Source organism: Bos taurus, chromosome 16 (genome assembly GCF_002263795.3).
Source record: "Bos taurus isolate L1 Dominette 01449 registration number 42190680 breed Hereford chromosome 16, ARS-UCD2.0, whole genome shotgun sequence".
NCBI classification, from domain to species: Eukaryota; Metazoa; Chordata; class Mammalia; order Artiodactyla; family Bovidae; genus Bos; species Bos taurus.
In genome coordinates, this window is record NC_037343.1 from 80121640 (window position 1) to 80148767 (window position 27128).

At 61.8% G+C, this 27128-nt stretch overlaps 2 protein-coding genes and 1 long non-coding RNA gene across 12 annotated transcripts in view; 1 reads left to right on the forward strand and 2 right to left on the reverse strand.

Annotated features, from left to right (window-relative positions):
* Window positions 1–3818: 3818 nt before the first annotated feature.
* On the reverse strand, window positions 3819–6456 carry LOC104972797 (uncharacterized). Its single transcript, XR_009490777.1, has 2 exons — window positions 6368–6456; window positions 3819–6121 (listed from the first exon to the last, which is right to left on the reverse strand). It is a non-coding gene; the product is annotated as an uncharacterized lncRNA (long non-coding RNA).
* Window positions 3851–11804, forward strand: SYT2 (synaptotagmin 2). 4 transcript variants are annotated; one of them, XM_024976596.2, is made up of 8 exons: window positions 4007–4178; window positions 5031–5197; window positions 5789–5908; window positions 6038–6205; window positions 6359–6526; window positions 7261–7378; window positions 7769–7902; window positions 8171–11804. In XM_024976596.2, exons 1-8 carry the CDS (start codon window positions 4007–4009, stop codon window positions 8375–8377), a joined length of 1254 nt encoding a protein of 417 aa, XP_024832364.1. In that variant the 3' UTR covers window positions 8378–11804. The 4 variants fall into 4 exon arrangements, with proteins under 4 accessions (XP_059731601.1, XP_024832364.1, XP_059731603.1 ...); XM_059875620.1 differs by having other exon boundaries at window positions 5789–6205; XM_059875619.1 differs by having other exon boundaries at window positions 7261–7902.
* Window positions 11805–12872: 1068 nt separating this feature from the next.
* The window catches only part of PPP1R12B (protein phosphatase 1 regulatory subunit 12B), a 167369-nt gene continuing 153113 nt past the window's right edge, over window positions 12873–27128 (reverse strand). For 5 of the 7 annotated variants that reach the window (XM_059875613.1, XM_024976591.2, XM_024976590.2 and 2 more), the window contains 3 exons: window positions 23826–23876; window positions 23196–23246; window positions 19936–20091 (listed from right to left, as the gene is read on the reverse strand). In XM_059875613.1, the coding sequence (XP_059731596.1) occupies window positions 19957–20091; window positions 23196–23246; window positions 23826–23876 (237 nt within the window). In that variant the 3' untranslated portion in view covers window positions 19936–19956. Of the gene's footprint in view, window positions 17192–19935; window positions 20092–23195; window positions 23247–23825; window positions 23877–27128 lie in introns of those variants that run through there. The other 2 variants (XM_024976580.2, XM_059875611.1) reach the window with 2 other exon arrangements.

Genomic DNA, 27128 nt, shown 5'->3' on the forward strand with positions numbered 1-27128 from the left:
GTGTGTGTGACTGTCGGGCTGGGCGTTACATAGCTATTTAAGTGAGAAAGGAAGATTGTCATGATAAAGGAAAATACTTGGGACAAAATTTTACATGAAAAATGCAGAATACCTCACTCCCAGATGGAACTAGAGGTAAAGAACCCGCTGCCAAGGAAGGAGAGACACAAGCTCGATCCCTGGGCCAGGAAGATCCCCTGGAGAAGAAAATGGGGACCCGCTCCAGTGTTCTTGCCTGGGAAATCCCATGGACAGAGGAGCCGGTGGGCTGCAGTCTGTAGGGTCGCAGAGTCGGACGTGATTCTGAAGCGACTTAGCATTCAAATTATATATAGTATGGTCTCAACACAAAACACAGAAAAGAATTCTTTGCGGATCTTCCAAAGACACATGAGTTGTCCGTGGAAGGCAGGGTCCTGAGGAATGTCACCCAACTCTCCTCCCTTCCCCATACACCTGAGTTACTGCTGTTAGTAACGAGCAGCCCCCTGGCGGCTCAGACAGTAAAGAATGTGCCTGCAGGCAGGAGACCAGGGTTTGATCCCTGGGTTAGGAAGATCCCCTGGAGGAGGGCATGGCAACCCACTCCAGTATTCTTGCCTGGAGAATCCCATGGACAGAGGGGCCTGGTGGGCCACAGTCCATGGGGTCATGAAGAGTCACACTCGCTTGGACAGGAAGTTAACATGCCATTGTGGGGAGGGTGCAGGGCTGGCGAGAGGCCCTGACTCAGCCCGGGGAGGGAGCGGCTCCAGGGATGGATGTGGGTACCACCTTCCTGGACCAAAGGCTGAACCCCACCCTGGGCGGGTGTTGATGGGGCCTGCGGCGCGGGGCCGAGGGTGGTCTGGAGGGTGGGGTGCTGGGCGCCGGCGTGGGCCCGGGAGGACGGCTCGTTCTCGCTGTGAGCTGCCTCCTGCCCTGGGCGGGGTGCTCGGGTGGAATGGGGTTCGGGAAAGCCACGTGCTCTGGGTGAGTGCGGGGGTGCCCAGGCTCTGTTTCTGCCTCTGTGAAATGGGGGTGTGTGTGTGACTAAGGGGGGTTCTGCACAGCCCTGGGGGCACATGCCGGCCGAGGGGTGGTCGTGTGGGTGCCACTGCTCCAGTGTTGCTACTGCTGGAAGTATCCTTGAACTTAAAGGGATTAAGTCGGAAAAAAAAGGCTTAAAAATTTTTTTTATTGAGGTTGACTTACAGCATCATGTTAGTTTCAGGCATTTCACATGTCATACGCAGAGCCATGCTTTCTTAGATTCGTCCCCATGTGAGTCCCTACAGAGTGTGGAGTAGTCCCGGTGCCATACAGTAGGTCCTTCTGTTTTATACACGGTCGTGTGTATCCGTCAGCCCGGCTCCCTATCCCTCCCATCCCTTCCCCCTTATTTACCATGTTTATTTTCTACATCTGTGCCTATATTTATTTTGTAAATAAGTTCATCTGTACCGCTTCTTTTAGTCCACACGAGTGATGTCTTTGTCTGACGTACTTCACTCAGCATGACCATCTCTGGGCCCACTGGTTTCACGGCAGGGTTATTAGTCCATCCTCTTCGGGGCTAAGTAGTATTCCACGGTGTGTGCGCTGTGTCTTCCTTCTCCACTCCACTGCCGATGGACGTGCAGGTTGCTTCCATGTCTTAGGCCATTGTGAACAGAGCTGCAGGGAACACTGGGTCGCATGTATCTTTTAAAACTATGGTTTTCTCCAGGTCAATGCCCAGGAGTGGGGGTTCAGGGTCATATGGTAGCTCTGTTTTTGATATTTTAAGGAGCCTCCATACTGTTCTCCATAGTGGATATAACAATTTGCATTCCCACCAACAGTGTAGGAGGGTTCCCTTCTTTCCAGGATTCAGTTTGCAGACTTTCTGAAGCTGGCCATTCTGACTGGTGCGAGGGGATGCCCAACTGGAGTTAGATTTGTGTTCTCTGATAATCAGTGATGGTGAGCACTTTCTCATGTGCTTTTTAGCCATCTGTATGTCTTCTTTTGGAGAAGGCACTGGCACCCCACTCCAGTACTCTTGCCTGGAAAACCCCATGGACAGAGGAGCCTGGTAGGCTGCAGTCCATGGGGTCACTAGGAGCCGGACACAACTGAGCAACTTCACTTTCACTTTTCACTTTCATGCATTGGAGAAGGAAATGGCAACCCACTCCAGTCCTTGCCTGGTGAATCCCAGGGACGGGGGAGCCCGGTGGGCTGCCGTCTATGGGGTCACACAGAGTTGGACACAACTGAAGTGACTTAGCAGCAGCAGCAGCACGTCTTCTTTGAAGAAATGTCTGTTTAGATCTTCTGCTCCTTTTTAAATTTTTTATATTGAGTTGCATGAGCCATTTGTATATTTTGGAGATTAATCCTTTGTCAGTCTCTTTGCAAATATTTTCTTCCATTTTGCAGGTTGTCTTTTTGTTTATGGTTTCCTTTGCTATGCAAAAGCTTTAAAGTTTACTTAGGTCTCATTTACTTTTGTTTTTATTCTTATTACTCTAGAAAATGGGTCAAAAAAGATCTTGCTGCAATTTATGTCAAACTTATGTCTATGTTTTCCTCAAAGAGCTTTATGGTTGTCTGGCCTTACATTTAGGTCTTTAAGCCGTCTGAGTTTACTTTGTGTTTTGGTGTTAGAAGTGTCCCGTTTGCCCAGCTCCACTTATTGAGGGCTGTCTTTACACCATTGTATATTCTGGCCGGCCTCCTTTGTCAAAGATGAGGTGCCCATAGGTGAGTGGGTTTATCTCTGCGGTTTCTGCCCTGCTCCATCGGTGCCCATAGGTGAGTGGGTTTATCTCTGGAGTTTCTGCCCTGTTCCATCGGTGCCCATAGGTGGGTGGGTTTATCCTGCAGTTTCTGCCCTGCTCCACTGGTGCCCATAGGTGAGTGGGTTTATCCTGCAGTTTCTGCCCTGCTCCATTGGTGCCCATAGGTGAGTGGGTTTATCCCGCAGTCTGCCCTGCTCCACTGGTCTATGTTTCTGTTTTTTTGTGCCGGCACCACACTGTTTTGATGACTGTAGCTTTGTAGTTTAGTCTGAATTCAAGGGGCCTGATTCCTTCAGGAATTCCTGATTCATAGATTTTTCTTTCTCAAGATTGCCTTGGCAGTTCAGGGTCTTTTGTGTTTCTGTAAGTTCCAAAATTGTAAATTTTTTTTGTTCTAATTCTGTGGAAAATGCTATTGGTAATTTGGTTGGGATTGCATGGAACTGAATCTGTAGATTGCTTTGGGAAGTGTGGTCGTCTGACAACACTGACTCTTCCAAGAGCACGAGGTCCCTCCATCTGTCGTGTTGCTGCGATTCTCTCATCAGGGTTAGTTTTCCGAGTGCAGGTCTGTTGCCTCCTCACGTAGGTTCACTCTGGGTGTTTTATTCTTTGTGATGCAATGGTAAGTGGAATTTTCCTCTTAACTTCTCTTTTTGTTCTTTTGCTATTAATGTATAGGGACCAAGGGGTTTCTGTGTATTAATTCTGTGCAGGTGAGCTTCACTGGTCTTCTGGTGGCACTGTGAGGGTTTCCTGGCATAGGGTCACATCACCTGGAGGTGAGCTTCACTGTGAGGGTTTCCTATGGGGTCACGTCACCTGCAGGTTAGCTTCACTGTGAGGGTTTCCTATGGGGTCACGTCACCTGCAGGTGAGCTTCACTGTGAGGGTTTCCTATGGGGTCACGTCTCCTGCGAACAGTGACAGCATTGCCTCTTCCTTTCCAACCTGGATTCCGTTTATTTCTTGCTCTCCTCTAGCTGCTGTAGCTGGGACATCCCCTGCTTGCTGAGCAACAGTGGCGAGAGGACACCATTGTCTTGGTCCTGATTTTAGTGGTGAGGCTGCAGGTTTTCACCATCATGAGGATGTTTGCTGTGGGTCTGTCACATACGGCCTTTGTCCACAGTCTTGAGCTTCTGGAAGAGCCTTCCGCAGCCTGTGGGCAGAGCCGTCTGCACTTGGGCCTCTGGGGTGCTCACCCTGCCCCCTTCCCCCGCAGCTGTCCCTCTGCCACCATGAGGAGCATCTTCAAGAGGAACCAGGAGCCTGTGGTGGCTCCTGCCACCACCACCATGCCCGCCGGCCCAGTGGACAACTCCACAGAGAGCGGGGGAGCGGGCGAGGGCAAGGAGGACATGTTTGCTATGTTCAAGGAGAGGTTCTTCAACGAGATAGTCAAGCTGCCTCGTGAGTGTCCCTGTGTGCTGGGTGGGCCAGGGGGGTGAGACGGCTGCGCACTCTCCTAATATTTGGGCTCTAGGCTGGATTCTTTGGCAATCCCCTTCAGGACTGGGGGTAGTTGGGGCGGCAGAGGGGTCTGTCACTAATGAAGGGAATAGGGCGTTTCTGTGCCCTCACCTCCCTGGGCAGAATGTTCTTACAACTTAGAAGACTCAAAAGGTGAAACCTAAAGATGAAGTTACACTTTCCAGTTACACTTTGAAATAGTTCTGTTAGAAAATAACCCCCTCCCCACCGGGGCTTCCCTGATAGCTCAGTTGGTAAAGAATCCGCCTGCGATGCAGGATACCTGGGTTCGATCCCTGGGTTGGGAAGATCCCTTGGAGAAGGGAAAGGCTACCCACTCCAGTATTCTGGCCTGGAGAATTCCATGGACTGTATTGTCCATGGGGGTCACAAACAGTTGGACACAACTGGCCGACTTTCACTCACTGCTTCATAGATTCCTGGTGAAGATAGTGAAGAGATGCCCAAAGTCCAGACTTGGGGGGAGCAGCTGAGGGCTGGCCCCACTGCCCCTGCCACCCCCCCCACCCCCCCGCCCAGGTCACTAAGGAGCTCAGCCCTCTCAGCACTGCACTCAAAGGCTGCCCCAACCCCCCACCATCAGGTCTGCACAAGGACTGTTCCATCCTCCGTGTGAGCCACAGTCACGTCTCAGCAGAGCCTGGCTGGGCCCCATGGGGGTGGTGACGGCGGGGGCACAGGGCGCGTCATGATGGGCAGAGCCTATCTGGGTTTCGACTAGAGGAGGTGGGCTGCTCGGTGGCACCGCTGACCCTGTCTCCCCATGGGCAGTGCCCCCCTGGGCGCTGATCGCAATTGCCGTGGTCACGGGCCTTCTGCTGCTCACCTGCTGCTTCTGCATCTGCAAGAAGTGCTGCTGCAAGAAGAAGAAGAACAAGAAGGAGAAGGGCAAGGGCGCCAAGAACGCCATGAACATGAAGGACATGCGGGGCGGCCAGGTAGGCGGGGCGGCCCGGTAGGCGGGGCCAGGCTGCTCTGCCGGCAGGGCTGGTCCGGGGCGAGCCCCGCCAAGGGACAGGGGATCTGGGGTTCCCACCGGCAGGCCAGCGGGCCAGCCAGAACTCAGAGAACTGGGCTCCTCTCCGCCCGTCTCCTGGGGGCCCAGCCCGGAAAGGGCTTGGAGGTGTCCCGTGTCTCCTCTTGGGCACCTCACTTCCCCTTGTTTGTTGTGTGAGATGTTTCTTGCTGAAGGAGTCAGTGCAGAGGACTGCAGGAGGGCTCAGCCTGGAGGCCTCAGGGTGTGTGCGTGGGGGCCCGGGAGGCCTCAGGGTGTGTGCGTGGGGGCCCGGGTGCGCGTGGGGCCTGTGTGTGGGGCGTCCTCGGCTCTACGCGGGCTGGTCTGCGCTGCGGGGTTTCTCACCACCGTCTCCTCTCCTCTCCCTGTGGACGCGCCCGGCCTGGATGCCTGGCCCACACGCCTGGTACGTGTTGTCTGGGGTGGCGTCCTGTGCGGGGAGGACCGGGGCGGGCTCTACATGGGGGCGACCCCCCTTCTGTCCCTGATGCACCCCGCTCTCTCAGCCCCCCAGGATGACGATGACGCGGAGACGGGCCTGACGGAGGGTGAGGGTGAGGGCGAGGAGGAGAAGGAGCCAGAGAACCTGGGCAAGCTGCAGTTCTCCCTGGACTACGACTTCCAGGCCAACCAGGTGTGGGGTCAGGTCACCACCTCCCGGCGAGCGCGGCCCAGGGTCACTCGGTTCCCTGCGGCATGGAGACCCTGCATCCTGCCTGGCCCCCGCCCACGGGGGACTGACAGGTGCCCGCTCTCTTCACAGCTCACCGTGGGCGTCCTGCAGGCCGCAGAACTGCCCGCCCTGGACATGGGCGGCACCTCGGACCCTTACGTCAAGGTCTTCCTCCTTCCAGACAAGAAGAAGAAATATGAGACCAAAGTCCATCGGAAGACGCTGAACCCCGCCTTCAACGAGACCTTCACCTTCAAGGTGACAGGCGGGAGGCACGGCGGACCGTGTCCCGGGCCGTGACCCAGGCCCGGAACAGCTCGGTTGGGACCAGAGCCTGAGTCTCTGTGATGTCCACAGCCTCCGGACGCCCCCGAGCTGCCCTGACCCCTTCATCCTGCCTGTGCCCTGCAGGTGCCATACCAGGAGCTGGGGGGCAAGACCCTGGTGATGGCCATCTACGACTTTGACCGCTTCTCCAAGCACGACATCATCGGCGAGGTCAAGGTGCCCATGAACACGGTGGACCTGGGGCAGCCCATCGAGGAGTGGCGAGACCTGCAGGGCGGGGAGAAGGAGGAGGTGAGGCGAGGCGGGTCGGGGCGGGGAGAAGGAGGAGGTGAGGCGAGGCGGGGCGGGGCGGGGAGAAGGAGGAGGTGAGGCTGGCGTGGGGCGGCGCCGGCCGGGCCCCCGGGTCAGCTGCCCGGCGAGGCCGCAGGCGCAGGGGACACCGCGCTCCTGTTCTCTCCACTGCCCGCTTAGCGCCAGTGACCCACCTGGGTCCTCGTGTGTCCGCGGCGAAGGCCCGCGCTGTCTGAGCGGGTTCTCAGCACAGGGCTTGTCTTCCCGGAAGCGGCTGCAGCACCTGCTCACACACTCACCGAGTACGAGCCCCCGCTGTGCACAAAACCTCTGTTTAGACGCTGCCCTGCGAGCACCAGCCCCTGGGTGCGGGGTTGCACCCTGACCGGGACATGGGGGAGGTGGCCGGCTTTGGCCCCCAAGGCCCCCTCTGAGACGCTTCGGCTCCACGCCGTGGCAGTGGCAGAGACAGACCCTCCTCTCTGGTCGCGAGGTCCCTGCACTCTGCCACTGACACCAGATGGGAGGTGCCAGGGGCTCTGAAGACGACAGCGTACGCTGCGGGCGGGACCCCACAAACCCTATGTCCAATCAGAGCCTCCTGGGCACCACCGGCCATGGTGCCTGCAGCTCCAGTGTCTGCCTGCCGCAGGCAGGGCTGGGCTGCCCCTGGCCCGAGGCCCCAAGGGGTCAGCCGTGCTGCTGAGATGGCCCGTACCCCGCTCTCCTGACAGCCAGAGAAGCTGGGGGACATCTGCACCTCGCTGCGATACGTGCCCACAGCCGGGAAGCTCACTGTCTGCATCCTGGAGGCAAAGAACCTGAAGAAGATGGACGTGGGCGGCCTTTCAGGTGGGCGCAGGGCTGCTGGCCGCCGCCCAGGGCACCCGAGCCCTCAGGCTGCAAGGGAGGTGGGGGCGGCTCTCAGGAAGGGGCTGCAGGGTGAGGGGCGGGCTCTGCCAGGCTGGAGGGCTGAGCGACCGCCCTGTCTTCAGCTAGTGCTCGGGGTTCCTGAGTCACCTTGGGCAGGCCGGTTTCATGTAGGTGTGTCTCATGGCCCAGGTCGGAGGATGGGTGGGGTGGGTCCCAGGTGTTCCCTGCCCAGGACAGATGTCACCAGGAGCCCCGAGCCCCTTACCGAGCCCCAGGCTGCGGCGGGTCACAGGGGCAACGCCTGTGACCACCCTGGCCCCGGGCTGGCGGTCCGGGGTGGGCTCAGGGCCTGGCTGCTGCACCCCACAGACCCCTACGTGAAGATCCACCTGATGCAGAACGGCAAGAGGCTCAAGAAGAAGAAGACGACGGTGAAGAAAAAGACCCTGAACCCTTACTTCAACGAGTCCTTCAGCTTCGAGATCCCCTTTGAGCAGATCCAGGTGCAGGGCTGGTGGGGCTGGGGCCCACTGCTGACCCCCGCGGGCGGACGGGCGGGCGGGTGGGCAGACGGCCACCACCCTGGGGCCTGGATCCAGGCGCTTCCCGAGCTGCCCCTTGTGTGGGCGGCAGGCCTCTCTAGCATGGCCTTTGTTACTCTGCAAGGATGGGTCTGCCCCTCCGGCTGCACGGGACCGGCTGGGCGGAAGGAGGTGGGAGCTGGGGGCGCCGCCCGAGGGCTCCTGCCCACCGTCCCCCCCTCCCCCGCAGAAGGTGCAGGTGGTGGTCACCGTGCTGGACTACGACAAGCTGGGCAAGAACGAGGCCATCGGGAAGATCTTCGTGGGCAGCAGCGCGACGGGCACGGAGCTGCGACACTGGTCCGACATGCTGGCCAACCCCCGCCGGCCCATCGCGCAGTGGCACTCGCTCAAGCCCGAGGAGGAGGTGGACGCGCTGCTGGGCAAGAGCAAGTAGGGCTGCGGCCAGGCCGCCGCTGAGACCCGGAGCCACGGACACCTCAGCCGCGCCCCCGCGGGGCGCCCTGCCCGTCTGTGTGGTCGTGCCCCCGTCCCCTTTTTATAAGGACCCTCCCCTCCGACGGCTGTGGGAGGAGGGCCCCCAGAGGTGGCGTGGCCTGCCCAGCCCACCCCGGGAGCCGTCCCCGCTGCATGCCCGCACCCCACTCCTGCGAAGCTGCACCCCAGGCTCACCCCGAGGCGGTGCTCCCGGCTGGCAGTGCAGCCTCTCCCGTTCCCTAGGCGTATGGCCCCCCGAGACGGCGGCACTGCTGGGTTCTGGACAGGGCCCGCGCTCTGGCTCCTGGCCGGGCGGGGGTGCGTGAGTGGCTGCTTCGGAGGCCAGGCGTGGAGACTGGATTGTGCAGAAGTCACTGCCCCTCGGGCTGGTTTCGGGGACAGCGTGGACCTGAGCTGGTGGCCGGACTCACACGGGGTCTGTCTGTCCTGCGAGCTCACCTTGTGGACGGGAGATGTCAGACCATGAAGACACAGAAGACCCCTCCCCAGAGAGAGGGCGATGGGCCTGCTGAGCCCTGGTCTCCGGGTGGGAGGCGCGGGTGCCGGCCCCCAATGGGGCCGAGAGCTGAGCAGTGTCTCCCACCATCCTGCCAGCGCCAGTTTCCTCTTTTAGTCTCAGTGGAGCAGCACTGTCTGTGCAGACCCGGGGGCTTCCCAAGGAGGCCGTCCTTGGGCCTAGGTGAGCGGGGTTGGGGGGCAGTGGCCAGTAGCCGGCTGGCCTCCTGTCGTCCCCCGGGGCTTCTCTGGGTCCCCAGGGCATCCGTCCCTGCCCCGGGGTCCCCATGCTGGCTCTCCGCTCACCTCCCGTCCCCAGTGTTGATAAAAAGCCATATATACGTGAGTCCAGTGTGCACATAGGCTCCTTCCCCACCTGCAGCCTGGGCAGGAGCATCAGCCCGCGCCCCCCCGGTGGGCTCCCTCCTCCCCTTGCAGCCCCCAAGCGCCCAGAGCTGCTCCCCTCTCAGCCCACGTCCCCCCACCTGGACGGATGGCCGTCTTCGGCAGGCTCCTGCGGGAGGAAGACGCTGGGGCCCTGTGTGTGCACAAGGGCTTGTGTCCTGGGGGCCCCCTCTTCACGGGGGGGAAGGGGGCGGCCCTGCCTTCAGGACCGGGTGACCACAGAGCAGCGGGATTCGGTGCTTCCTGAGGATCCCCCCATTTCAGGGCTCCACCCCAGGCTGACTTCTCACCCCTCCCCTCCCCAGGACTGGCCTCCATCCTGATGCGTCTGCTGCTCTGGGGGTCTTGAGCCTGGATTTGGGGCTGGATGACAGTACTGGGCTGGCTGAGGGGCAGGGTGGGGGCACAGGGGCCTGCCAGGTCGGCTGGGCCCAGAGGAGCAGTCTGAGCAGACGTGTCTGCTGGTCTGTGGCTGCGGGAGACGCACACGTGCTCCTGTCTCTGCCTGAGGGTCCTGGCCTGGGCCTGTGGGTACCCTAACCCTCCGTGGAGTGAAGGTCGCCAGGAGGGAAGTAGCAGAGGTGCCTCTCACAGAGGGGCTGAGAGTGACACGCAAAACCCAGGCCCCCAGAAACGAGCGGGGCCGCAGGCTGCTTCCTCCCCTCTCCGGAACAGGGGCTTGGGGCAGGGCCTCCGACTGTGGCCAGGGGCGAGGGGGGTAGGGGGCGGGGTGGTCTCAGCACAGCCTCAGCCCCTCCTCCCAGGAGACCACACAAGCTCCTGTTGCGGTAGCCTTGGGGCAGCAGCAGAGAGGGCCAGGGTCCCCGCGGGGGTGGGGTGCGGTGGGGCGCAGTAAGCAGGGTTGGAAGAGACCCCCCCCTGGGTCCCGCAGGGTCTGGGTTAGTTCTTGGGCCCCCCCAGAGAGGCTGTCCCCGCCCCGCGGCCCCCTCTCCACCTAAGAGCCCTGGTGGCGGCCGACACGGAGGGGTCCCGGGCCTGATGCTGGCCGCCCTCAGCCCGGCAGCCCAGGTGCCAAGGTAAACGTGAGTTTCAGACAAACCACCAGTAACTGAAGGTGTGAGGCCGCCCTCAGCGCTGGCCGGGATGCCCCCACACCCACTGACCTGCGGCCGTGCTCTGTTGGGCAGCCTCGTCCTGCGGCCACTCCTGCCTCCCCGGCTTGGGGGCAACGACGGGTCGCCGGGATTGTACCCATTTTCGAGCTGCAGGACTGGGAAGGGGACGCTGTGACCTGGAGACAGAGCAGGAGCCTGAGAAGCCAGCCTCGTCTGCCCCCAAGCGCATTCAGCTGCACACGATGGCGGCCACCCATGCACACGCCGCCCTGCCCACGCACGCCCCGGCTCCATGCCAACAGCTGCATGGCCGTGCCCGGAGCCCAGCTCCGCATCACACCCCCGAGCTGCTCCCCGACCCCGTGTGTGAAGTCCGTGTCTCCCCCAGCTCCCCACGCCTGGGGAGTTGGCCTGGGCCCAGCCTGACCGGCTGGTGCATGTCCATGGCAGAGCTGTCCTGGCGGCCTCTGTGTGTGGCCTGCTCCCCTGCCTGCTGTCTGATCCACTGAAAAGCCATACGGAGGTCTCCGGGGCCGCCCTGTCAGAGCCCCCGGCCCCTCTGACCAGCTCCCCTCAGGACACTGTGAAGGGCTTGCCTGCCACCCCCCTGCCCCGCGTCCCGAGGACAGATGCGTGTCCTGCGCTCCTGGTGGGGTCCCAGCGGTGTCCCCCCGGCCCTGCTCCACATGGGGGGGGTGGGCAGTGGGGGCCCCGGGGGACGACTGGGATGCATGGGAGCTGTTGGAGGCTGGGTCTGTGGTCGGGTCCTGATGCCCCTGGGTGGACGCACAGCTGAGGGGGTGGGGGTGGCGGCGGGCAGCAGGGCTGGAGAACAGGTGCGTTCAGCTCCTGCTGTTGGGCAGGGACACCCCAGGAGTGGGCAGCTGTGGCTGCTCTGAGGTGGGGGGGGTGGGACCCCCATCCGCACCCAGCCCCGCCCCACCGCCCCCTGGGGAGGGAGGGAGGGACCCAGAGGACGGCAGCTCCTGCCAGCAGCCCCTGGGTAGGGTGGCTCTTCCGTGGGCCCTGCTGAGAGGGTGCACTGGCTGAGGCCATGGTGGGGCGTGGGCCCCGCGCTCCACGAACTGGGGGAGGGGGTGTGGGCGGGATGGACCCCAGACCCCTCAGAGCAGCCGGGCGTCCTGCCCCGACCCCTCCTGTCCCAGCACTGGCGCTGCGGCTTCTGAAGCCCCCAGACCAGGGCAGGCAGGCCCAGGCTCCTGCAGCGTGTGGCCCACCGGGACCCCAGCCTGCCTCACAGGCCCCCCACCCAACCCCTGCCCCCGCTTGGCAGTGCCCCCCACCCCCCCCCACGGACTCTGGTCTCTCGTCAATTTGTTCTTTTGTAACGAGCAGCATCTCCTTATTAAAGAAAAGAGCTGAAAGCAAGCTGGGGGTGGGGGTCTCTGCTTGTTCCCGCTGGGCGGGGTGAGGGCACAGTTCTGAGACCCTGGCCCTGGGCTCAGGGGGGTGGTGGGCATGCGGGGCCCTCAGGGCCTTCAGGGAGGAGGGGTGGATCAGACCCTCGGTGCCCCCCCACCAGCCAGCTAGAGCAGGCCTGGGATGCGGCCGCAGCCTGAGCCCCGCGGGGTCTGTGGAATGACGCCACCTACAAATGCTGGGTTAGCTTACGGAGAAACCCGAGATGTCTGACCTCTGAGGCCAGGGCTTCGGGGGTTTTCAGGGAACAGGCAGCACCCCCCAACCCGGAAAGTGTGCCCCCCCGCAACGCTCCCCCTCACCTCAGCCCGTGGCGGTCTCCTCGGGGGTCCTGGCAGGCCCTGAGGCCTGTGGGCATCTGGTCCCGACTCTGGATCAAGAAGGCAGAGTGCCCTTCAGGCTGGCCGGGGGTCTCAGGAGGGAGTGGCCGGGCCTCAGCGGTCCCCGGGTCTCTAGGGGATGCGTCTCCACTGAGCACAAGGAGCCCTTGCTGCGCACCGGCTCCTGAGCCTTGGACCTCTACGGGCGACCGTGGGGGACGAGGCGCCTGGCCCCTCCCCGGCCCCCAGTGTGGTGATGGGGCCTCTGCAGGGCGTGAAGAAACCGGGGGGCGTGGGGGTGGATGCAGGGCCAGGCCTGGGCGGCTGCCTGCGCTGAACGCCACCATCTCCGGTGACCCCATCCACTGCCTTTATGGTCTGGAGCTCTGGAGGGGCTCTGGCTCCCCCAACCCAAGCAGTGGCCCTGAGACCCCGCTGCGGAGGGCAGAGACCAGGACCTGGCCACGAGCACCAGGGTCACCGCCGGACAGGCCCACAGCCCTGGGATGCAGGCCCCGACGGCCGGGACGGTGATGTGGGGATGCCACGGGCTGGCCCACGGCCATGCCATCCCAAATGTGCCAACCGCGTCTGAGCTTGGATACTAAGCAGAGTCAGGCCTGGTGGGAGAAATACCACAGGCTGGCCCAGACATGAGGTTCTATGAGCCCCGTTTCCTAAAGCTCGGAGACCATCACAAAGTTAAAACACAATTTAATTTACTCATTTATAAATACTGTTGTGTTTACAAGCATCATACAGATGTGAATATTATTATTCCCAAACTTCCAAACACAGAATACTTAATAATACTATATAACAACAACCAGTAAAACAAAACCATTCACCTCAGGGTTGAAAGGCCACTCAAAAGTTGCATAAAAATACATTCAGCTCACGAAGTGCATCTGGGCTCCTCCCTGAACCCCACCCCCCAGGTGTGTGTACAGAGGTGCTGTCCCAGAGGGGAGTCGGGGGTGGGGGGCTGAGGTGACGGGCGGGGGTGTGGGGACCCCGGGGAGCTTCTCACGCGTGCGCTCCACCCAGCCGGCCAAGGCAGCGGCAGGAGACGGCGGGGATGGCGACCAGAGTCACAGCCTGAGGCAGGGCCCCTCGCGGCAGGTTGGGGGACAGTCTCCCCTCCTGACCGGACAGTCGGCCTTTCGGGGGCTCAGAGGCCCTGCCCCTGCAGCCCGCTTCCAGAGGGCCTGGCTGGAGGCCAGTCCTCCAGCCCAGGAGGCAGGTGGGGTGGAGGCAAGGGGCAGGGCAGAGCCCAGGGCTCCGCCTGCATCCGAGACCACCTAGGCGCCTCCAGCTGGAAGCAGGGCTGCCCCCGGGGCCCTGCCAGGCCAGGCCTCCCCCCGAGGGCGTGTGCAGCTTTGCAAGTTGGGGCAACTCGTCGAAAACCCCTCCTCCTCTAAGCACCACGGGCTCCAAGTGAGAAAAGCAAAGACTGAGCGTTAGGGAAATGCGGGAGCAGGAGGGTGGAAAGCGTGTCTGTTCTGGAAGGACACAGGCGCATCCCAAAGCCACCGTAAGGGGCCACCCAAGGCAGAGATCACTCTGGAGTCCCCGTCAGGACAGTGAGCAGAGGAACCAGAGTGGCCGGGCAGTGGGGGGCAGGGGGCAAAGATGCAAGTTAACAGAGCCCCCAGATGAAGCCGGGGTGAGGCTGTGACATCTCCGAGCAGCAAACACACTACACGCAGGCAGGAAGCAAGAGTGACCCCTGAGCGCAGCACCCCTCAGGGGGACCAGACTCTCAGCAGCTTCTGCCTGCAGTCTTCTCCCCAGCCTGCACCCAGCCCGGCCTCCCGGGAGGCAGCGCCACTCTGTCTGGCCTTTCCTCGCCACAGAGCCCGCTCACTCCCCAGGAGCCGCGACAGTGACCGCTCCCGGGCCCCAGGGAGTCAGCACAGGCGACAGACGCAGTCCTCGAGGGGCCGCAAGCTCCGTTCTGTAGCCCTGCTCCGGGCAGGGGGACCCACCTCGGCCCGGGACAGCCCCAACAGCCCCCAGGACTGAGACTGGTTCCCATTCAGGATGGTCCTCTGCCTGCTTAAGGGCGGCTGCTGGGGAGAAACACAGCTCAAGGCCACCAGGGGCCGCACCACCTCCCGAGAGGGCCGCTCGCCCAGAGGCTCACCCAGCCACCAGGGGGGACTGCCCTCCACGCTGAATTCACTCTCCCGCTTAACCATACACTTAAACAGTTTGAATGGAGAAGAAAACAAGAATTTATGAAGTTAGAATGAGCAAAATCTGAGTGTGAGAACTATCTGGTCTCCTTAGGAATCTAAAAAACCACATACTCTCAGGTCTAGAGACCCGACCCCAGACCAGTCCAGGCCTTCAGACGGCAGCATGGCTGCCCCAGGGCCCAACGCCCGGCCCTGTCCTTCCAGCCGCTTCCTCCTGCTGCCCCCCGCCTCCTCACGGTGCCCGAGGACTCACCCCCAGGTGCCGACACCTGCCCTGAAGCTCAGCACGGGGACAGCGCTCGGTACTGGCCCTGACTGGGAGGACTGCCTATGCCCGCTCCGTCCAGAGGCGGGGTGCCAGGGGCTCCCCCGCTGGCTGGAGCTGGGCCCTCCCTGCTGGCTCAGCTGTGAAGTCTCGAGGCTTCGCCCTGGAGGCACGCGGGCTGGGGCCCCGGGAAGCCCCTCCGTGCTGTCTCCACTGCCTTGCACCCACAGCAGCGCCCACCCCGTCGGGCTCCTGCGCCAGCAGCCTGGCTGAAACCCTGACGTCTGTCTGTCCGTCTGGGCAGATCACACAGTCAGGCGGAGGCGGGGGCTATTCCAACAGCCCTGACCCCTCCTTGAGGCAGGCGGCGGGGGCCGAGGGAAGCCAACGCCCTGCAGGAGAGGAGATGGAGGCCCGGTCCTCGGGTCCAGGAGCAGCGGCCTCGGGAACGGTGGCGAAGCGGCCAGGCTGCAGCTGGAGGCCTGGTCGTCAGGCCCGCAAGAGCGGCCTCCCTGGAAAACCGCAAACCGCCGCCGACTAGGACCCTCCCAGTTGCCAACCTCCCATTCAGGCACCGTGGTGACAGGGCAGAGCCCCCGGGGCAGCAAGGAGGCCCTGGCCACCACCTTACGACCCACACGGCCCGGAAAGAGACCGGATTCAGGGTCCGCTACAGAATGAGCTGCGTGAGACCGTGCCTGAGACTGCAGTGGCGCACACCACGGGCTCTGGCCACAGGGCCTGCCCTCCCGAGCTGGGGCCTAACACACGAGGGCTGCGGGAGGTGCCCGCGGCCCAGAAGGCACAGCCGGAGCTCCTCTGCCGGCTCCGCCTGCCGCGAGAAGGGTGGGGTGACCCCTCCCACTCAGCCTCCTTCTCCTGAAAAAGAGGCAGGGCCCTGCCAGCCCGGTGCCGGGGATCAGGGTCAAGACCCCCTGCAGGTCCCCCAGAGCAAAGGGGTGGTGCATTGAAGACTGGAGCTTCCCCTGACGTGGTGTCGCCCCTGACCCGCCTGTCCCCACTGTCAGACCCCCCTGTCGTGTGCATGGGGAAGGGTCTGCACGCCCTGAGAAAGCAGTTTTGCTCCAGGAGACAGACTTCCTGTCTGGAACCGGGACTGTGATCAAGCATAGCTCTGGGTTAAGGAGCACGGGGTGCTTCTGAGGACCACGGAGGAGCTGGAGCACTCTGTCATTTTCTCAGACAGAGGTAGCATTTGCTGACAACTACACACCAGACGTCAACAGCAACCCCAAAGCTGACCTGCGCGCTCATACCAGCCGAGGGACGAAACCAACAGAAAGCACATGCCTCAGTGTTAACACTAAGCCATCACGAAGGACTCATAACCAAACTCTGCACTGGACCAAGGGCGTGGTCCGTCCAGGCTTCTCTCCGGGGAGGAGGCCACGCCAGGACGAGAAGAGAGAGCAGGCCATGTGGGGACTGAGCTTTGGGCCAGGGAGCCGCCGGCGCCTCGGGGTCCCCAACCACGCATGGCAGGGCTGGCACATCACAGGAGGGCCTCAGGAAGACCTCCGCTCCCACCCAGAACCTTTCTGGTCATCATCGTCTCCCAACTTGCGAGTGATAAAGGCACAACCCCCGAAGCTCCCTGACCCGGGGTGGGGTCCCTGGACACGGCTGTGGAGGGGGGCCCTGCCCCTACCGGAGCCTGGACTCCTGCTGCTCCTAAGCAACTGAGCGCCTCTCCCCACACACGCCCAGAGTCACCACGTCAGCGTCCTTGAGGCTCGTCTCCTCGTCAGGAGCGAGTGGGCCCCACTCACACCCACCTCCAGCAGCCCGCCCCACGCGCCTCAGAAGCCCTCAAGAAGGTGTTGCTTCTCTCAGGACAGGAAATCGGGTCAAGGGAGCCGAGGCAGGTGGGGCGCTCAGAGCCCAGGTTTTCTGGTGAAGAAACTGCTGTGACGGGGGCAGGCGCACTGAGAGCCCGGCCCGGCTTCGCGGCCTGAGCGCCTGGACGGACTGCGGGGCTCAGGGCCTGTCCGGCATCTACGCCCCAGGCACGCACAGCGGGGTCACCAAGGGAGGGCGGTAACAGCACAGAGGCGGGGATGAGCCAGGCCGCCCGAGCTCGGGGTGGGCGCCTCAACAGCCAGGCGTCAGCAGGTGGTCAGTAGAAAAGCTGCTGCCACCAGCATCGCCGCGTGGGCTCAGAGGAGAGTCAGCTCCTGGGCGGCAGGGGCGAGCAGCCGGGCAGCGGGAGGCCGGGTCTGAGGCGGGCCTGGCAACCCCAAGCCGCCTCTGGATGCCCAGCCGGCCGAGGGTCGCCGTGGTGCCTTGATGGGAACTGTCTGAGCCGGGGGGTGGGGGTGGGGTGGGGGTGGGGTTGGGGGGCCGCTGAGGGCATGGTGGCTGACGGTGGCTGGCAGCCAGAGGCAGGTCCTGGCTCGGCCGGCGGGCGCGGACACGGGCCGTCCCCGGCAGCCCAGGCTGGGCCTACTTGGACAGCTTGCTGATGACTCTGATGAGGGCACCGTTTTCGTCTTTCAGCCTCTGGTTGTCGGACTTGAGCTCCGTCAGGACCTGCAGGGCGGAGGAAGAAGCGTGAGGCCTGGCGTGGCCCGCACCAGGCCTCTGTGTGAGGGTGACCAGCGCCAGCTCCCAGCCCTGCGGCGGGGACACCCTCTCCCGTTCCTGGGCGAGTGACTGCTTCCTGTGTCCTCCCCGGGAGCACTTTGGTTGGAGAGACTGGAGCAGCGCGTGTGCTGGGAACCCAGGGATGTTCGGAGGGCGATGGGGGCGGCGGGGGACGGGGGCGCAGCCCAGGCCTCCGCTCACATCCACGGGACGACGTGCGGGTCCCGCTGCTGCAGCCCGGGGATGGGACCACTGAGGCCCCTGGGGTCGCGGCACACGTGGCCTCGTCAGCCCCAGCACCGGGCCGGGACTGCCGTGGGAGGCGGGTGCGCTGTTCCGTCAGCCCAGGACCCTCACACCCCGCTGCTTGACCTGTGGGACGAAGGGAGCAGTGGCTCCCAGCCCAGGCAGGGCGCTCCCAAGGGAGGCGTGGGGTCCGAGCGCCCTGACGGCCCCGCAGGAACGCGGCTGGTGTGTGAGCCAGCTGCAGGCACTGGTCCGAGAGAGAGAACTCGTCTACCTCGAGGGCGACCAAATCTCTACTCCCATCCCTTCAGGGCCAATGTCCTCTGCTCAGTCGTTCAGGCCTAAGTCCCCATGGGGCCATGTTCCTGGGGCTAATTCCAGGTCTGGCTCTGCTAGTAACACTCAGGGGCCAGTCAGATTCCTGAAAAGGATGGAACTGTCCCCTCAGCCCCTTACGGATGAAGCAGGTTAAGTTGCAGACAAACGTGTGTGGACCGCAGATAGAAGCACTGGCACCCAGAGGACAGAGGGTGTCCGGAGCGTCAGGACGGCCTCAGGGGCTGGGACACAGCCAACCTCACGGCCACAGGTGTGGACAGGAGCCCAGCATCGCTGTCCATGCACAGCCCCTCCCAGGAAGGCTGACGCTGCAGGTGCGGGTCCAGAAGCCGGGCCATGTCAGGCACCTGGCTCTCTTCTCTGGGTTTACCACTTTGTATCTAGAAAGGCCCATCCCTGCCCTGGTGCCCCACAAAGCAGGGACTCTGAGGGGCCCACAGCCGTGGCATGGCATGTAGGAGGGCGCTGATCCAGAAACACCAGAGCAGGGCAGTCCTCTGAGCCCTGTGATGCCCCCAAAGCCCCATCAGAGCCCAGACGGCCTCCCTGCCCACCCTCAGCCTCAACTGCTCAGATGCCTGGGCCGAGAGGCTGGGAGAGGCCCTCTGACATGCCTTCCCAGGCCGCCAGCAGACGCCCGGGCCGAGTTCCCACAGCGGGCTCTGGACGGGAAGCAGTTCCACGTGGGTATGGCCGTGTCACCACTGGCAGCTCTCAGATTGGGTCTGAACCGCTGCCTTTGAAAACACGTCCAAAAACGGCCTCGACTCTCGGGAGATTCACTTCCAGGTTAAGACTCGATTCTTTGGGAAAACTAGGTCGAGGCACTTTCTCAGCCGCCCGAGCTCCTGCTAACAGTCTGGGGCTGTCGGAAAGGACCGGGAGAGGCTGGCGCCCAGACGGCAGAGGTCGCCTGCCCCACACTCTCCCAGTGACCTGGGGTGGGTCACTTCTTCTGACTCGGTTCTTCCCACAAGAACAGTGACTGGTTTCTCACGGAATGAGAACTTATAAGCAGAGAGCCTGGCACGGGCCTGCACAGACCTCCACCAGCTCCGTGGTCCCCAGCCCCAACCAGGCCCAGGATCTGCCGCACCAGAGGGGGAATGAGAAAACTGGGCCATCTTTTGGGGCCCCTAGTTCACCCCAAGTCAAGGGCTGATCTCCCTGAGTGGAGCGTGGCCCTCATGCACCTTCCCAGGAGGCCAGGGGCTGCTCGGCCGGCAGGGGGACCCCAGTGTGCCTGACGGGAACGGGGGTAGGGGGTTCAGACCCAGCGGGTGCAAGCTGCCAGCTACTGACCCAGAGGCACAGCAAGCCTCGGTCGGGACTGATTAGATTGTTGCTGGAAATTAAAAACTCGTTTCAGAGAGTGAAACCACAGAGCAGTGAGGACAGCTCAGGCCACCTTGGTGGGAAACGTGCCGACTGTGAGTCGGGCCTCAGACTGCGTGAGGGAGTGGCTCTGAGTCCAGCGCACGAGTTTCCTGGTCCTCTGGTGACCGCTCACGGCCACCTGCCTGTGGCCCCGTCAGGGAGGGCCTGGCCGTAGGAGGGTCCCTGCCCCAGACCCAGACCTGTGATAGGCAGGAGGGCACGGCCTGCAACACGGGAGAAGGCAAGACCCAGCGCGGCAGCTGGCGGGAGAGGAGCAGGCTCAGAGCCCCTGCCCAGCGCTCGCTCTGGGCAGGGCCCGGGGCCTGGCTCTCGCCTGGCTGCACACTGAACAAGCGGGGAGCTCTAGACACCCCAGATTTCAGACTCGGAGGCTGAGCAGCACGTGGAATCCAGCCCCGGGGGTCTGGAGCCCGCAGCCCCTGCCCTTGGTCACAGCACCCCAGGCCCAACCTGACTGCTGCAGGGAACAGGCTGCACTGGGGGCACAGCTGACCGAGAGCCCCGCCTCCTCCCACTAGAAACACGTGGTGTTCACACACAGGCCAGGACCCGCGCGGACCTGCGTGGCCACCTTGAGGGAAGAGTCTCAACAGGGCCCAGGCCAGGCCCCTGCCCTGCGCCTGCAGACCACCAACCTTCATGGACCCCACACGCGTAGGCTCTGGGGGCGAGTGCAGAGCCCGAGGCCGACAACAGAGGGAACGTGCCTGGAGAGGAGGGGGGGAGGACTAGAGCCCCTGGGGGTCCGAGCCCTCGACGGCCTCCGAGAGTCTGGCCACAACCCGGGTCAGAGCCCGGTTCTCGGCCTGCAGCTGCTCATTCATGTGCTTCAAGGTCTGAATCTGTTTTAGCTGGTGGAGGTTCTGCAGAGAGTGAGACACGGACGGACAGACAGACAGGACAGGCCAGAAAAGAGAAAAGTGGGACAAAGAAGTCACATGACTTTCTGTTTCTGCTTTTAGTCTGCATGCAAGGAAGGCAAGGCGAGGCAGAAGACAGGGGGTAGGCAGGGGGCACTGGGGGCTGGCTGTGGCAGGCGGGGCTGGGGGCTGGCTGTGGCACGGGGGGCTGGGGGCCGGTGTCCGGGGCTGCCCTGCTCCCCTCTCCTCACATCCTCCCCTGAACTTGGCTCCTGACTCCCATTCGTCTCCTCTCTGAATCTCTACTACCTCACTTATGTTTCATTTTCAATGGAGCAAGGCCTGTGGGAGGCGCTCCTGTGGCAGCAAGGCCTGCTCTGCTGCCCGGAAGCCAGGGTGGAGACCTGCTCCCTGCCCCGGGGCAGGGCTGGGAGCGTGGCTGTGCCTGAGGCCGAGGCCTCGTCTCAGAAAGTGGACGAGCGGCCAGCGCCAGGCCCGTCCAGTGGTCACCCCACAGCACGGCGGATGGAGCAGGGGAGCGCGCACAGCCGTCCCGTGAAGGACTACAGCCAGCGATAAACAGGATCCTGCCCGGCCCAGTCCTTCCTGCCAGACCTCTGAGCCTGAAGCTGGGACCATCGGCTCTGGGAGGGAGAGAATGGACTCCACGGACGGATACGATGACCTGCGGGTTACATGACTACAGACAGGTCGCCAGGCACCAGAGGGAAAGGACAGAAATGGAAGGTGAGGAAGGCTATAGTTTCCAGGAGAGAAAGAAGAAAACAAGCAGCAGCATGAAGGGGAAACGGTGAAAAGGAAACACACAGACAGACGGCCGACCCTGGACTCACAGCCGGAGACTAGCCGCCTGGGAAGCAGGAGGGTGGCCCGCGGTTCCCAGGACCCCAGAAGGGCCAGGCCAGGGGGTCCTCTCAACGAGCGGGTGAGTGGGGTTACGGTGCAGCGCGCGGGGCCAGGCACAAGGACCCGGGGACAGTCCAGAGCGCTGCCCCTTCCCTGGGGCTGACGGGACTGGCGCTTTCAGTGATCACGGTCCCGCCATGAAATGGTCCTTGCCTCCTAGAGTGGCGTTCGACTAGGAGAACAACTCTCAGAACCTGGGAGCACAGGCGGGTCGAGGGGAAGAATGTCGCTGTCGGGGCAGGGCAGTCGGCAGGGGCAGGGCTAAGAACAGGCGTGGCAGGGAGCAGCCGAGCAGGGGGCCAGGGTCAGCCAGGGACGCTTCCAGAGCAGGAAAACAAAACTCCAAGAGCAGTATCCACAAGGATGGGCTGCAGGGCCTCCCATGCCAGCACCTGGGGGAGGGGAGGGGAGGGGAGCAAAGGGGATGAGGGGGTGAGGGGAGGGGAGGAAGGGGACGAGATTGGGAAGGGTGAGATGGGGGAGGGTGAGGGGGTGAGGAGATGGGGGAGGGATGAGGAGGGAGGAGATGGGGGTGAGGAAGTGGGGGAGGGGAGGGGTGAGGAAGTGGGGGAGGGGAGGGGTGAGGAAGTGGGGGAGGGGAGAGTATGAGATGGGGGTCGGGTGAAGGTGGAGAAGGTGGGGGTGAAATGGGGGAGGGGTGAGGAGATGGAGGGGTGGGGAATGAGGAGGTGGGGGAGGGGAGGGTGTGAGATGGGGCAGGGGGGAGGGGGGAGGGGGGAGGTAGGCCAGCCCACCTCAGGGTCCAGAGTCAGGAAACCAGCCCCAGCCCCATCTGTCCTTGAGCCCCTCCTGCTTCCTGCGACCACGCCTGCAGGGCCTGAGCTTCTGTATACACCGAACAGTCCCCTGGGCGCAGGTGTGACCAGGGTCTGCGGCTGGCCGGGAGAACAGGCTGGCCGCATGAAAAGCCAGGTTCCGGTCAGCATGCCTGCTGCCCGGGGTGCAGACACAGGCCCCACCCGCGGCACAGAATCCGGGCCTCGTGGGGCACCGCCCCGTGTGCCTGACCTCGATGCAGAGAAGAGAAGGCCTGTGACCCAGCTGAGGGAACCGCAGGGGGAGAGGAGGAGACAGAGCCACCTGTCTGAGCTGCGGCCTGAGGGCTCCCACACGGGCGGGAGCGGCCCGGCAGCTCCCCCCACGCAGGCCAAGCAGACCCGAGGGCAGCCTGGCCTGGAGCGGATGAGGCCCAGGCTCCTGAAGGCCCTGTTTACAGGGTCCCAGCTCGGGCTGTGTCCACGCTCTCCTACGCGCTGGCCTGTTTCCTAAGGAGCACCCTGATAGCAGCCACAGTGTAGCTCAAGGGTGGCAAACACAGAGGAGCCCCGAGGAAGCAAGGCCACCCTGCAGACCGGCGCACGGACGTGCTGCCTGTGTGGGGGGCACGCTTGGAGCGCCGGGCAGAGCGTCCAAAACCAGCAGCTGGGGAGCGCGGGCTCCACGCCCTCAGGAGAGGCGGCCCTGCTGCAGACATAGGTGGGCCCTGCCCGAAACTGCCCAGCAGCGTGGCCCGTCCATCCACCCTGGGACGCCGAGCCTGCCGCGCATGTGCCTCCCCTGCTGGAGCCGTGCAGACCGACGCGACTCCTGGTACCGGACTGCACGTGAGTTTTGACATTGTCAGGCCCTGGGCAAGTTTTTTCAGTAAATAACCAACCTTTTCAGACCATGGGAACGAGGAACAGTCTCCCACAAAGGGCTCAGCTCACAGCGCGGTGCCTCTGGCTCCCAGGGTGGAAGCCTGAGTGTGTTTCACACGAGTGTGCAGCCCCCTCACTGTCGCCCCAACGCCCAGATCCGACGCTGCCGTGCCCTGCCCCGCCCCCCCATCCTGTGCCCATGAGTGCAACTCCCAGGGCCTGAGGGCTGATGGTGGGGATGGTCGCTGCAGGTCCCTAGACCCACCGAACGTTCCAGGCGGAGGGCCCCACCTGCGGCCCGTCCTCAGGGTTTGTCCTCTTGTCCAGCCCCTTGGGTGAAGCCCTCAGAGGAAACCCTCCAGGTTCAGCTCAGGTTTGCCCCAGCCAGTTAGACGTCCCCTTGGCCCAAAGGCCACGTCCGTTCCAAGGGGCTGAGGGTCGAGCCCAGGCTCCCCTCACCCACACTGTGCACACCCCTCACGAGCCCCCGCGGCCGCCCACAGGTAAGCCTCTCCATACCTTCATCTCCTCTTCCATCTCCGACATCTTCCGCTCCAGGGCCCGCCTCTCCTGTTCAACAGAGCAAGACACTGAGTACTGATGGACTCCAAGGCAGTCAAGAAGCCATCCCCCCAGCCCCGCTTAGCCAGGACCTAAATGTAAAACGGATCTGCCTTCCAAATTAAACACAGTAACAGGAGAGATGGGAACGTATTTTATACTCCAGGTCAAGACGACATTGGAGGTCATCAGTACATCTGACTTTTCCCAACCCAAGAATGTCGACCCCCAGAAAGATCCTGAGTGTGCTCGGGAGGAGTCAGCAGCTGACTGAGAAGCCCCCTCTCCTCGGTCAGAATGAGCAGACTGTCCGCTCACGTTCGGTCCTTAGCCTTCACTCCAGGGCGCTGCCGAAAGCTCCCCTTCTGTTCAGCGGGGCGGGAGGGCGCGTGCGCTGGGGCAAGCACTCTTCAGGCAGCGGAGTCTGCACAGCTCCACCTGCCCCAGCGATGCCAGCGGCCCCCTGGACCCCTGCCCTGAGCTCAGAGGCTGCCCCGGGACCAGCAACCAAACTGCCGCCCGGAGGCAGAGAGGACGGCACGCACTGGGCCGGCCGCGCCGAAGCCCTGCCCCCCAGTGCACACGCACCCGCTTCTCCGTCTCCAGCGCCGACGACCGGTCAGGGACCTTGTCTTGCTTCTGTTGGTGCAAAAGGAAGGAAGGAAGGAACACAGTTGTTACTGGGGGTCTCAGGGCCAGAGGCTTGTCTCGTCCAGCCCCCACCGGCCGCCCACGAGGTGGCGGGGCTCCAGGCGGTCACACAGCAAGCCCTGCAGACGGGTCCTGACACGACTGAGACGCACTTCACCACCACTCCTGGTTTCACAGAATCCCCACCGGGGGGGCGGGGGGGCGGGGGCAGGGCCCCCGGAAATATGACACGGCAGGGACACGGCTGCATCGTCACCACACACACAACACACCAGACACAACACAGACCCACAACACACCAAACAACACACACACTACACGCACACACCACACACCAAACACAACACACACACTACATGCACACACAACACACCAAACACAACACACACACTACACGCACACACCACACGCACACTACACACACAAACACACCAAACACAACACGCACACACACAACACGCACCCACACCACATACACATGTACACACACACCACACACACACTACATGCACACACAACACACCCACACAACGCACACTACACGCACACACAACACACACCCACACCGCACTACATGCACACACAACACACACACACCATGCACACAACACACACACAACACACATCCACAACACACCCACACTACACGCACACACAACACACACACACACAACACGCACACACAACACGCACACTACATGCATACACAACACACACCCACACATAAGACACCCACATTACATATACGACACTTCCCAACACACACGTGTACACACATACATGTATATACACACAACACACACACACACACCAAACAACACACACCCTACACGCACACACAACACACACACTACATGCACACACAAAACACACCCACACATACGACACCCACATCACACACACAACACTCCCTAACACACACACAGGTACACACATACATGTATATACACATACCACACCCACAGAGACTACATATACACACACCCACCACCCACACTACACACACACTACATTTTTACACACACCACACACAACACGTACGCACACAAGCAACACACCACACATCACACACACCCACATGTACACATACATGTATACACACATTCAGCACACACTACATACACATTACATACACAAACAACCCCTCAATACAGTGTGTGTACACACACAAACATCCAAATACACTACACGCCCACTACATGTGTATACACACAACACCCAGCACACACCACACACCCACACATCACACACACCCACATGCACACACCACATGTAGATACATCCACCACACACAACACGCCTACACACAACACACTATATGCACACTACACGTATGTGCACACGACACAGTACTACATGTATACACACAACACACACTACATGTACACAGAGGATACGCCCATTTATCACACACAACACGCTACTACCACATGCCACACGTATACACGCAAACACACACATGTACATACACAGACACCACCACACACAACACACATCCAACACACACTACATACACACTCATTCACCACACACCCACAAAACAGACTACACATATACACATTCACCACATAAACACATCAGACATACACGACACGTATACACAAAACACAGAGAAACACACCATCTGTACACACACACACATTCACCACATACCACACACTGCCACACATGCCCACACACACTACATTCAACACACACTACACACACCCACACACTCACCACATACACAACACACACTAAATACAAACACATGCACTACACACCCACAACACACACATCACACATGCACACATTCACTATACACTCGCACACAACACACACTCATCACATACACACCCACACAAATACACACACACCTCATATACACACATCCACCATATACACACAACACCCCCCCACACACACAAATATACATGGAGATACAAACACACTTCAAGGCTGCCCGTCCTGCCCTGCACCGCGCTCCCTGCCCTCTCTGGAATCTCGGGCCAGAGGGAATGGAGGTGCCTTCCCCCGTAAAAGCCGGAGCGCCAGCCGCTCTGAGCGGCCCTTCTGCTCCGCTCCCTCTGTTCTGGGGACAAAGGCGGTGGTGTTCACGGTGGGCGGGCTGGAGTCCCTGAGGTCTCAGTCCGTCCACAGACCTGCCTGCTGTGCGCAGGGCCTCCTGCTTTCTGCACTGGGCCTGACTCGGGTGCGATCCCATTTGGACGAGGGAGGGGCTGCACTGCGCGCTGCCCTCTGCCGTTTCCTTTCTTTACACTGGCTGTGCTGGGTCTTCGCTGCTGTGCAGGCTGCTCTCCAGCTGCGGGGCACAGGCGCCGCACTGCGGTGGCTTCTCTCGGGGAGCGTGGCTCTAGGCACGTGGCTCGGGCTCCAGGTTGTGGAGCGTGGGCTTAGCTGCTCCTCAGCATGTGGGATCTTTGAGGACCAGGGATCAAACCCATGTCTCCTGCACTGGTAGGCAGATTCTTTACCTCTGAGCCACCAGGGGAGCCTCTACTTTTAATACATAATTTGGAGAGGAGCTAAAAAGATTCAGCCACCACAGCTAAAAAGCAGAGCAGCTTCAAGGCTGGATTCCTCCATGGGGCATGGGGACGCCCCCAGGCCCCTTCTGCTCTCAGCACTTCAGAACCAGGCAGAATATCTTATGACCGATAGACCGTTGATGATGACAAAGTGACTGCTTATGCTGAGTACCAGGCACAGAAACACTGAATAAATACAGAAAGCACGCTGGCGTTCTTGAGAAGGCTTCTTTTCTCAGTGAAGCACTGGCCGGAACCGGCAGAGACCTGGGATTTCAGGCTCCTGTCCGAAGCTCTCGCCAGTGTCTCTGAAGGGCACGGCTGTCGGCCGCTCCCTCCACGGAGAAGCAGGAGAAGAGAAGGGGCAGGGCAGCTACTCCCTGGTCCTCCTCCCTGAGCCAGGGCCATGGGAGCCATTTCACAGCTACTTCACCTGCACTGGGAGAGCTGAACTAGCTTCTTGGGCAAAAGACTCGTTCTGTTTTGCCTTGGTTTAACTCTAAGCCCTCCGAGTTCGGGTGGGCCTTCCCTGCAAACACGCCGTGTGTCCATGTGGTAACCGTCTGCACACAGATGCGTGGGGCCGACGGGCCTCCCCCTCGCTGTCCACTGAACAGTCCGTTTTTGGTAAAGAGCAGAGGCCTGGCTTGCAGCGCCAGCATTTCTTCTGAATTTCAGTAACTCGAATTTGGCAAAACAAAGCATATTCCGA